Source organism: Polypterus senegalus, chromosome 11 (assembly GCF_016835505.1).
Source record: "Polypterus senegalus isolate Bchr_013 chromosome 11, ASM1683550v1, whole genome shotgun sequence".
Classification (NCBI taxonomy): Eukaryota; Metazoa; Chordata; class Cladistia; order Polypteriformes; family Polypteridae; genus Polypterus; species Polypterus senegalus.
The window spans coordinates 96,308,734-96,321,608 of record NC_053164.1 but is presented as its reverse complement, the minus strand read 5'-3'; the positions used below and the strand labels follow the sequence as shown (position 1 = coordinate 96,321,608).

At 37.6% G+C, this 12,875-nt stretch overlaps 1 protein-coding gene across 6 annotated transcripts in view; it reads left to right on the top strand.

The window, feature by feature from the left end:
- rtn3 (reticulon 3) overlaps window positions 1–12,875 on the top strand; it is an 81,215-nt gene that overhangs the window by 49,420 nt on the left and 18,920 nt on the right. For 4 of the 6 annotated variants that reach the window (XM_039769318.1, XM_039769317.1, XM_039769320.1 and 1 more), the window contains one exon: window positions 10,363–10,570. In XM_039769318.1, coding sequence (XP_039625252.1) covers window positions 10,363–10,570 — 208 coding nt within the window. Of the gene's footprint in view, window positions 1–252; window positions 2,953–10,362; window positions 10,571–12,875 lie in introns of all 6 variants that reach the window. The other 2 variants (XM_039769316.1, XM_039769315.1) reach the window with 1 other exon arrangement.

Genomic DNA, 12,875 nt, shown 5'->3' with positions numbered 1-12,875 from the left:
CTCGGTGGTAACTCCAGCTGCTTTTACATCCACCCCCTGGCTCCAGTGTTGCTTTGTTTCTTGTGAACATGAAAAACCAAGTATATATTTTGTGCATGTGCTGAACTAAAATTCATTACAAAGCTGCATTTGCTTTACTGTCAGCAAGCCTGCATGCAGTCTTGTTTTATTGGTCCAATCTCTCTTTTAACATTTGTTTTTCTGTGCTCAACTTACTATATTGCTGTCTTTTTTTCCACTGTTTGGCTGCAGAGGGAATGAAGGAGTTCATGTCCAATAAGCTGAATCCCTCTGAAAGTGTTGCTCCTTCCCTCAAGTTTCCTTCTGAGCCAGACTCTTTAATACCAGTATCCTTTGATGGCCAGGTATTGTCTGAGAATGATGGAATAACACAGCTTTCTGACCCAGAAAAAGATGCAAGAAAAGTGGAGGGGATCAGAGGGGTCAGTACAGATTCTGGAATAGAAGCAGTTTCTTGTGAGTCTTCTGAACCGGTCACTCCTGTATCTGGCACAGGGTCAGCAACTCAATCACTCAGCCCAATAAGTCAAAGCATGTCAATGGATACAACAGCAGGAAAACCCACTGATTCATTGCAGGAAATCAGAAGCCAGTTTTCACTAAAGCACAATCAAGTATCTGATAAGTTTCCACCAGAGAGTCTGGGTGAAACACAAACCTGGAGTGACAGCAATTTCCTGCAGTTTAAAGAGCAGCATTATGAAACAACCCCTCCCCAGGAAAAAAATATATCCATTCCTTTCATAAGTCAAAGTGGGCACTTTTCTCCAGAGCAAGATTCTCCAGAATCTCCTTTTGAGGTTCTTGCAGATACTCATAAAACCGGTGACTTTGGTAAAGAGTTTCAAGAAAACATACCATCGGAAAGGGTGCCGAAAGAATTGGATGAGATGACCATCAGTCAAACCAAAGATCAGAGACCGAGTTCATGGATAGATGAGCATGATACTGAAATGACAGGAAAACTGGAATCCTCTTCAAACACTTCAGGAACATTAAAATCAAATGACACTTGTAAATTATTTGAGGCAAAATTAGATGAGGAATTGGAAACTTTTGCAAACCGTATCACAGACAATTTTGAATCCAGCTGTCCAGAACTAGTAGATGTGTTACAGATACAACAGTGTAGTCCAGTATCAGTGGGTGTTGGTCATGTTAAGTCTATGACTGTTGAAGCTGAAGAGTGCAAAGGAGCAGGGAAAACTGAACTGCAGAAAGCATCCTGTATTGATGATCTCGGTTTCATGCCCACTGCATACATTTTAGAAAAGCCAGATAAAAGTGAAGAAATTCAAGCACACTCTGAACAGTTTTCAGCAGAATATGAAAATGTTCATATGGAAGAAATTGTCTCTTTTTCTCCTCCTCCAAATTATACTAGTTTTGGGTTTGAGTCCGACTATACGACAAAAGGTAAACTACATGAAAATGTAGAAGGGTCTTGTCACATCTGGCCTACGGACCCAGAACCTCCAGAGAATCTGGATGCTGACAGCTCTGGGGAGTCGGATGATACTGTTATTGAGGACATTTCATCAGTTGCAGGACGCAGCACAGCTTTAGATCCATCAATTTCTAAAAAAGAGAAGGCTGATGAACATATGCATATTAAAGTGGATAAGCTCATGCTGGTCCCAATAATTAATGTTATTGAAACTGAGGAACAAATAGTGAGTGAGGAGGAGGAAGAGGTAGATGCAGAGGACAACACAAGTGATTTTCAAGCAGAGAAAGAATATGGAGAGAGATCCTCAAAGAGCACAGAAATTTCTTCTAAAGAAACTGAAGATCTAAAATATGGAATTACATCTGTACCATTAAATTCAATAGAGGAAATTCCAGTTTTTGAAGCTAAACTTCCTGAGGCTGATTTAGGTGCAGCAGAATCCAGCTCGGCTATAGGCAAGAACAAAAGCCAAGATCAGTCATCACGGCAAGATGCCCAGTTAGAACAAATGCAAAATACTACTTTAGACCTAATGGACAAATTTGTTCTAGAGAAATATGTAAATATTGGGGAAGTGATTGGTGATAATGAATTGAGTAAGCCCTCCACAGCACAGGTGATGGATTTTGTGAAGGATCTGCACCCAGATGACCAGCAGAATGTTCCCTTTCATCAGCCGCTTGATGTGTCCTGTCATGCAAAAGCAGATGACTTGGTGTGTGAAATGGGGACTGCAAAATTAGTTTCCAGTGTTGTCTCCTCTGGAATAACTGAGGTTCTTGCATCTGACCTTCATTTCAAGGAAACATCAGTGCTTACAGCCATGAGTTCTGAAGCTTTTAGAGAAAAGATGGGTTCTCGGTTAGATGAACAAAGTAAAGTAGCAATGAATGTGGTCAAGGATGAGCTGTCTGCTACAGAAAGCTCACCTGAAACTGCAAGTGACCCAGAAAGCATTGAGCCTGAGTGCTCAGTCTCAGCTGCAACTGACAGTTTTGTGGAGTTCATGAGAGAATGTCTCAAGTCAAGGCAGGATGTGGCACCCGAGGACTTAAACCAGGATTTTAATATAAAGAGTAAACAAAAGGTTGATTTGATTCCTGTTGAATCAAAAGCTCCCAAGGCTGCACCAACCTTAGTATTAGATTTTGAGCAAGAGCAGCTGACCATCAAGGCATTAAAGGAATTGGGAGAGAGCTTAGAAGATGAGGTGGAGGAAGAAGATAAATTACCTGCAAAAGATCTGTCAGGTATTCAAGACAAAAAATCCTACATTTGCTTAACAGAGGGTAGCCACTTATCCAGAGTTTGTACAGGTCCACAACCCACCTCTCGGCTCTCCACCTTTCAAGAGGCACCAGATTCTCATTCATCAGGAGAGGCATCAGCACACAAAGAGGTAGAAAAAGAAAACTCTTCTAATGCTGAACACCAGAAGCTAACTGGTCATGCACTTACAGCTTTACTAACCCCATTGCCAGGTAATGTGCTCCTGCTGTTTTCCTAGTGTGTGTGGTGTGTTTTCAAATAACCCTTTATTTGCAGGATAATAGTTAATGGCAACTTGTATGTGTTTACTAAACAATTGAAACTTGAATGAATATCCTAAATGGTAAGAGTTGACCATATCATCTTACCAGTTCTACTTATTTTCATCTGGGAAGGTCATATGTCCAGACAGAACCATTACATTTTACTTTGGTGGCCAGGAATCCCTTACTCTCTGTGCTTTACTGATAATACCACGGTTGGTTCAATGTTATGCTTCTGCATACTAATTGCTGTGTTTTGTGCATGCAGTATAGAATTGTATGATTACAATGTTAAAGTGAATAGTGACTTTTAAAGAGAGATGAGATTACATGTGTGTTTCGTAATGATCAGCTAACAAGTGTGATATGCAAACAATTGGTGAGAAAATTGTAAGGAAATTGATACATGGGCTAGACACAATGGGCTGTGTGTAGTATTATCTAATGTTTGATCTGAGATCAAGCTCCTGGTTCTGACAGGAGCCCTAGAAGTAGCAGTTCAGGATTACTTAGGTCTACCATCAAGCTGACAAAATTTTAACAATTAGAATTGGAAAATCAAACAGTTTTTATTCTAAGATTGTCTACAAAGTGCACGTGATTTTAAGAATAGCATGAAAAGTTACATTTTGTAAAACACAAATACACAGTGGTGTGCAAAATGTGTGAATAGACATGAACTGTGGAGTTTGCCAAATTGGGATAAGGATATCCTCTCTTTTTATCTTTGTTCTATGCTGCTACTTTTTTCAGGTGGCTAAATGCTTTGGATTTGTGGTGCACTGTTTCTTGTATTTTTTTTTTTTCTCAATTACTTGGGATTATTTATTTATTTTTTTTTTGGAGAGCCAAGTTTCTTTTGTGTCCATCTGTGATTTCTGCCTTTTGCCTGATACAGTCAGATTAGGCTCTGGTGGATATGGTAAATTCTATCGGTTATGAATGGAAGGTTGAAAAACATTTATTTCTCAAAATCAACCGAATCCTTGTATAGAATACAAGCTTGAACAGACTTGTAATGGGTGAAGTTTAATGTAAGTTAATGTAGGGTATTATTCGTAGAAGGTAAAAATGTTATGATTCTGAATCTTTGAAAGTTCCCCTTATGAGAAGTACCATGGACTTCTCAAAGAGCGTTAAAAAGTTATTTGGAAGGCAAACGGGATGCTGAGTTATGTTGCATGTTGTGAAGTTTACAAGTTAAAGGAGGTTATGCTTAAGCCCTATAACATCCTGGTGAGGCCTCATCTGGAGTACTTCATGCAGTTTCTGATATTCAGGCTTTAAAAAAGACATAGTAATACTATAAAAATCCCAGAGAAGTATGAAATATTAGGAAAGATCAATTTAGTTTAAACAATCTCCATTTGCCTAAACTAAATTAAGAGATGGCAAAATTGCAGCCCTTAAAATTATGAAAGGAATTAGTACATTGAATCCAGGCTTTACAGTTTAAAATGGTTTATTCAACAAGAAAGCAGGGATACAGATGGAAACTTTAATGGTGGATTTTTTTTACAAATGTTGCTTCATACAAAGTACCGTAGAGACAAAGAATAATTACCAGGCTGTTTGGCACAGAGTAGGACTTTAGAACTTTTTTGTGTTATGTTGTTTTAAGAGGACAAGCACTATGTGCTTCAAGCAGTACCTCCAAATAGAGGCAGTGTGTATTGGCCACATTTGTCATTAGCTGACTATCACACTGAAAGAGTTATTTTGCCTTTAAACATGCTTGCTCTCCATAATACTATGCAGACCACCAATCGTTTTGTGTCTGCATTTCCACCTGTACAGCCACAAATATCACTGTTGCAAAGCAGTTCCTGGGGACTTCCCTTACTCTTTCTGGTATGGGCGTTAATGATGAAGAATAATCTGCACCCAAAGAGTGTATCAATGGACAGCAGTAATTAGCATGGTTCGTTAAGTCTCCTCTTCCAGAGGGCCTGAGTGGTATTTGCATGTCCCACATTCCAAAGAATTACATAAGCATCTAGGGATGACTGTTATTTTGGTGAACTATATAAATAAGATGTATAGATATAGTTTATTATTATGCTGAGCTCATTTCACAGTAGTATTTTCTATTTAGGTTTTAAGTCTATACAATGTATAACCTATGCAGTTTAAACTGTGTGCACTTCATTATTTTCTTGTCTGAAGAAAATTAAATTGTAGTTTCATTTGATGTGGAGAATGCTTTCAGTTGAATTGGTAATTCCAAAGTTGGACTCTTGTAATTTAAGTGTAGGTGTGTGTTCATTACGTTCTTTTTCCCATGCACCCAGTGCTGTCTCCATATCTGTACAAAAAATGTAAAATTGAACAAATGGGTTTCAAATTCAGAAAAGAAACCTGGTAAGCAGAAGAAACTGCAGTATTTCATGCTCATTTGGTGTTGTCTTTTTAACTTCTCTAGATGTGTCATTCTAGGAAGCAGGTGTTGGTTCATAAGCAGAGGCTTCTATTTTGAACTTAATTACACCCATTATATATAGAAGGGAAGTATTTTAACAATACATTTAATGCTATCTTTGAGCAAAAATGAATTTACTACTCTCTTCACCTTCTTGCAATAAGTGATTTTAGGCACTGAATGCCCTATTTTAAAATGTGCTTTACCAGATGTCTTCCCAAATTTTTTGACAGTTGAAGTTCTGGAGTTACGTTCACCTTAAGTTCAGAACAGCTCTTTTTATGTGAGGATGCAAGTTAAGTTGCATCCTCACAAGTTAGTTTCGCTGCCAGCACATTGTGAGACTGTGTATAATGGTAAAATCATCAAGCTAAAAAGTAGGATAAAGAGTATTTCAGTTTTGTAAGGGAGCATATAAAATATTGTGCAGAGAGAGCCTTAATTTCCTATTTTTCCTAGTGTGGGCTTTTTTTTCTGGTGGATGTAGTAAAATACACAATACACACGAATCCATTATTGAAATGTTTTATTATTAAATTACAGAATTTAGTACCCTGAAATAGCAAACCTGTTTCATGATTTGCCTGTATGAGGTACTGTGACATTATTGATGTATTCAATTACAGCAACTTCCCACTTTTTATTTCCTTTAATATATACAGTATACAGTATTGTAAGTTTTAAAAGATTAGGAGACTTCATTCTAGTAACTAAATTAAGTTGCAAAAATCTAAATTTGTGATAACAATAGTATAAGCAGAAAAGCCACTGGTTTTAATATGGCACGTTGATCTTCACTTATCCTCACTTGTAAGCCTTTCTTTTCATTTTTTTCTGCCTCTCTAGTAAGTTTCAGTGGCAAATGCCAAACTGAAGAGGTCATGGCAGGCCACATTTTTCCTTGAAACTTTTTCAAACTCCTCCCTGGGAAATCCCAGATGTTCACAGGTCAGTCCTGGAAGAATCATTCCAGTATGTACTTGGTCTTTTCTCAGTGGGCTTGCCCATCCAATTGAGAATAGTCCCTCCCCATGCCTGGTCAAAAATGACTGGGGGCATTTTTGACATTTACATACCCAAAACACAAGCTTGTTCCTCTTATTATGAATAACCAATGGCTCTATTGGAAGTCCTCCTGTATTGATGATTTTTTTTATTACAATGCCATGGAAAGTGAGCCTAGCAGTCCTGTGTAAAAACCAAATTTTGGGCACAAATACTGTACATGCCAATTTCATTCCTTTGATCACTACTCGGAGCTTATGATCATACATGAGGATGAGAGATGAAAGCTTCTTCTAAGAACTTGACTGATGGTTCTAATACATTGTGCTATTAGGAGGAGGAGGAAGTTAGGAGCAAGCGCTGATACAGCGCGCTGCTGTACCCACCACATGACAAACTGCTTCAGGATCCCAGATTAGGACCCGAGTGCAGCACACATTATTTAAGGGGGAAAAAAAAAAAAAAAAAAAACACACTCCAAAATTGACACAAAGTTAATAAGTGGTCCCACTGTATTGATTGATTGGTTGGTTGATTTCACAACTACGTCTAACCTCAGTTCATAAGCAAGATACCTCTGTGGCCACTGTACTGATTGAGGGTAGAGGTGGTGGTTAGATTGATCAACCAGTCATGAGTGGTGGTCCTTAAACTTTTCTGTTCAAGAAATCTGTCACTGTGAAGGACCATAACCAGCAATTTGAAGTTTTTAATTCTTATTCTTCAATTGTACCTGGCTGCCGAACATTGTAATGCATCCCAGACATCAATGAGGTCAAAAAGGAAATCTTCAAGGAGAAGGGGACACGGTGCAATCTTGAGCCCAAGTATGCATACACAACTCTAGCTAAGCTACTATATTTAATTAAAATTTGCATCCTTGAAATCCTTTAAGTAAGCTGTTTTTTTTTTTTTTTATTACTATTATGAAAGTCATTTATGCAAGGTATTATGGTAGTTGAGCCAGCATGTGACTTTACACAGTAATTGTATACTTTAACAGCAAAAAACTGTAGTACAATTACTGATTTAAAATAATTAAAACATATAATTGTACAGTGCATCCAGAAAGTATTCACATCACTTTTTCCACGTTTTATATCACAGCCTTATTCCAAAATGGAAAAAATTTTTTCCCTCAGAATTCTACACACAACACCCTATAATGACAACATGAAAAAAGTTTCCTTGAGATTTTTGCAAATTTATTAAAAATAAAAAAAATTAAGAACGCACATTTACATAAGTATTCATAGCCTTTGCCATGAAGCTGAAAATTGAGTTCAGGTGCATCCCGTTTCCCCTGATAATCCTTGATGTTTCTGCAGCTTAATTGGAGTCCACCTGTGGTAAATTCAGTTGATTGGACATGATTTGGAAAGGCACACACCTGTCTATATAAGGTCCCACAGTTGACAGTTCATGTCAGAGCACAAACCAAGCATGAAGTCTGCTGCTTTGAAGGTCCCAATGAGCACAGTGGACTCCATCATCCGTAAGTGGAAGAAGTTCGAAACCACCAGGACTCTTCCTAGAGCTGGCCGGGCATCTAAACTGAGCGATCGGGGGAGAAGGGCCTTAGTCAGGGTAGTGATCAAGAACCCGGTGGTCACTCTGTCAGAGGTCCTCTGTGGAGAGAGGAGAACCTTCCAGAAGGACAACCATCTCTGCAGCAATCCACCAATCAGGCCTGTATGGTAGAGTGGCCAGATGGAAGCTACTCCTTAGTAAAAGGCACATGGTAGCCCGTCTGGAGTTTGCCAAAAGGCACTTGAAAGACTCTCAGATCATGAGAAACACATTTTTTCTGGTTTGAGACAAAGATTGAACTCTTTGGTGTGAATGCCAGGCGTCACGTTTTGAGGAAACCAGGCACCGCTCACCACCAGGCCAATACCATCCCTACAGTGAAGCATGGTACTGGCAGCATCATTCTGTGGGGATGTTTTTCAGCGGCAGGAACTGGGAGACTAGTCAGGATAAAGGGAAAGATGGCCGCAGCAATGTGCAGAGACTTCCTGGATGAAAACCTGCTCCGGAGTGCTCCTGACCTCAGACTGTGGCGACGGTTCATCTTTCAGCAGGACAACGACCCTAAGCACACAGCCAAGATATCAAAGGAGTGACTTCAGGACAACTCTGTGAATGTCCTTGAGTGGCCCAGCCAGAGCCCAGACTTGAATCCGATTTGAACATCTCTGGAGAGATCTTAAAATGGCTGTGCACCGACGCTTCCCATCCAACCTGATGGAGGTTGAGAGGTGCTGCAAAGAGGAATGGGCGAAACTGGCCAAAGATAGGTGTGCCAAGCTTGTGGCATCATATTCAAAAAGACTTGAGGCTGTAATTGCTGCCAAAGGTGCATCGACAAAGTATTGAGCAAAGGCTGTGAATACTTATGTACATGTGATTTCTCAGTTTTTTTATTTTTAATAAATTTGCAAAACCTCAAGTAAACTTTTTCACGTTGTCATTATGGGGTGTTGTGTGTAGAATTCTGAGGAAAAAAATGAATTTAATCCATTTTGGAATAAGGCTGTAACATAAAAAAATGTGGAAAAATGATGCGCTATGAATACTTTCTAGAGGCACTGTATGTATATTTACTGGGTTTAATTGCCAATATCAAATAATTCATTTATTGTGTGAGAATATATATATTTTGTTATAGAAATGGTTAAAACTACTTTTTTAAAATTAAGCCTTGTTTCAAACGTGTATGTAAGTTATATTAAAAAAACTAAACCGTATGCATACATATTTTTTTACATATTTTATTAAAGTATGTACTTTAAGGAGATTTTATTTTAGTATTTTATGGTCACTGAACAATAAGCCTACACAATTTCTTTTTGTTAATAAATAACTGAAGAGTTAACAGCTGTGGTCTATAGTTTAATTATAAAAATACACGTGTCTAGTTATGCATGTGCTTAGTGTTTATATAAAAAATAAATAAATGAAAACTATTGAAATCAGCCGTTCAAATAACATGAATTCAGTGATCGTTATCTTTTTTTTTATATAAATTATCAGAGCATCCCTAATGTTAGGTGATAGTATAACCAATGGAAATGAGGATTTGCCTAAAAATTGATAATAGTGTAGTACAACAATTATTGTCACGGGACCCACAGTTAATGTCATGTAATTTTAATAGGCACTTTATTTAGTCTTTCTCTGAAATAACTTTTTTTTTTTTTTAAACAAGTTAATAACTTTTACAAGCCTATTATATTGCATGCACAAGGAAAGTAAACTGCACATTATTATATTTTCTGCCACTCATTAAATGTTGACTACTATTCGGGTATTTGTTCCAGGTAAAGTATAAGAAAAGATAATGTAAGTACTATTAAATTGTGCTTAGTAAAAACTAAAAAGCTTTCCTGTAGTTATTCCCTTATGTGTGTCATCTGACCCTGTGAAGAAGGATGGAGCAGTAGGTTTTGTGACTACTGCCTTTGGACTTTGAAATATGCAAGCTCTTAGAGGAGGGGTTAGGCCTAGTATTCTTCTTGGAGTTGTTCCTAGAGTCATCAAAAACAGACACTCCCATGACCATTATCACCATGTGATGCACTGCACTGCTACTAAAACACTACAGTGTTCTTGTACTGTATTAATAAAGGCTGTATGTGAGTCCCATAGGGAAAATTGCGCTACAGGGTTGCGGAGTGAGGATGAGAGAGAGAGAGTTGGCTGTCGCAGTTATGTTCTTGTTTACAAAGCAAAACTGGATTTGTGCCAGCAGTCTAAACCTAGCAACTTCTAAATAATTTCTGTATTTATTTATTACCGGAGATCTTGTATAAGTAGGTGCCTTTATTCTGACAGACCATGTTAATAATTAATGTATACATCTATGTGCATGTCAGACTTGAACCCTGACTTGTATTTTTTTTTTATTCTCCCCCTCTTCTCCCCCCACTTAGTGCGAGATCTCATCTACTGGCGTGACCTGAAGAAATCTGGAACAGTATTTGCAGTGTCCCTCTTGCTCCTCCTTTCCCTAGCAGCTTTCAGCATTGTGAGTGTGGTCTCCTATCTTCTGCTTGCTCTCCTGTCTGTCACCATCACCTTCAGAGTCTACAAGTCTGTGGTGCAAGCTGTGCAGAAGTCTGATGAAGGACACCCATTTAAGTATGTATAAGATAACTGTATATACTCATTTGATGTATTTTAATGCATATATATGTACTAAGTTTATATACACTATTTAGTGAAAAGTTTGAGGACATTTTACCTATATGAGCGTACTGGATATCCCATTCCAAAACCATCAGCATTACTATGGAGTTAGACCTTCCTTTGCAGCTGTCACAGCCTTCAGTCTTCTAGGAAGGCTTTCCACAAAATTTGAGTTTTTACATTTGTGAGGTCTTGTGTATTGGATGAAAAGATCTGTCTTGCAGTTGCCGTTCCAGTTCATCCCAAAAGTGTTCAGTAGGATTGAAGTCACAGCTCTCTGTAAGCCTCTCCTGGCGTTGTGCACAGGGGTGCAATCATGCTGTAACAAAAAAAGCCCTTCCTAAATCTGTTAACACAAAGTTGGATGCGCACAGTTGTCTAAAATGTCTTTGTAGCATTAGCATTACCCTTAACTGGTGGGGCCTAGCCCAAACCATGAAAAAACACACCAGAGCATTATTCCTCCTCCAACAAATTTTATAATAGGTACTGTGAAGTACATAAGGTAGCGTTCTTCAGGTATCAACCAGAACCATCCATCATACTGTTAGAAAGTGAAGCATGATTTATCACTCCAGAGAACACATTTCCACTGCTTCAGGGTCTAATGGGGCCGTGCTTTACACTACTCCAGCCGATGCTTGGCATTGCAGATAGTGATCTTAGGTTTATTTGCAGCTGCTCATGTAAAAAACCTGAAACTGCATTATTCCTACACATATTGATATTATTGTGGTATAATTTTAGGATGAATCATATCCTAATTATTGTAACTGAATTGCTGCTGTTCATTTTTATTTTTTGTTTTAGGAATTTTATTTAATCATAAGTTTCCTTCACACCAGATCTGTGGTGCCTTTTGATTTTCTATACTTAAGATGGCATGCCTTGCAGTGCTGCAGTCACTTTTTTTTTTACATTTTCCAATCTGCAGCAGTGTTGCTTCTCCTACACTTTATGAAGTAAATTTTCCAGCTAAATAACACCTCTCAAAGATGTGTAATGAATAGAGAGCTTCTACTGAGTTCTCAGAAAAAGCTCAAAATTATCTACTTCCCTTGGTGTGGGTGCTACACCATCTAGTCCTTTAAATCCAATGAGCTCATGATAAACTAAAAATCTTTCTGGCGTCTATCCCAGAGATTCATGTTGGGGTGATGACTATTGGAATATCATCCCAGAATGAAAGACATCTGCTGCTGTCATATACTTAGACTGAAATAAACCAGATTGTGATATGCTGAGACAGGATGAATAAGGGCTTTTTTTTCATAGTTCTCCATAAATGTGTGCCACCACAGAACATTAATCTAGGGTCGTTTATAAAGTCTATCTCGGGTTTTCCATCACCGATTATTAAGAGTGCTATCTATTTGGTACCTCCAAGTCTGTTTTATGAAATTCTAGAAATTGGCAGCAGTGGCAGAGTACTGAACATAACACCATCGGCTAACGCAGCATTTCAGAATTCTGATTACAGTGAGTGCATTTCACTTACAGTAAAACTCGGGTTAAAGTAAAAGGAGGAAGAAACTCTTTTGATCCTCTCAGATCACTTGTTGGTATTTTGTAAATTTCAAATTCTTATTTACTAGGAAGAATGTTGTGTCCATTACTGGATTCTTTGTAAATAACATAAGGAAGAGTAACTATCATTTTTTTTCAGCCACACATCTAGAAGCTATTTTGAATAAAAAACTTTTACATTTAAATGAACAGCCATTACTGTTTGTATATCTTGACTTATGATGCAGGAAGCTTACATAGAAACTCATAGAATGTCATGCTTACTACTGACAATTTGTTTCATTCTGTGTTTCACCTCATTTCACTCATAAACCCCAAATCACAGCAGCCTTTATTAATTGATTTATTTATTTATTTGTTTTTAAGTGTTTTGCATTGCAAGTAGTAACAATTGCTTGCCAGTGTAATTTTTAACTTCTGTGGAAATGTAGAAAGAGAACTAGCAAAGATGGTGTGCGCTTTAGGAAAAGTGTTGTGTTTTTTTTTTTTTTTTTTTTAGTTTGCTGTTAATATACAGTACTGACATCCTGTCCAAGTATATAAAAGTTTATTTGCCCAGTGCTACTCATTCAAGTACTGTCATTCCTTTTGAATGTCTATGTGTGTAATATATATATACACACATAGAATATGCCAAGCTTGGCACAATATATATATATATATATATATATATATATATATATATATATATATATATATATATATATATATATATATATATATATATATA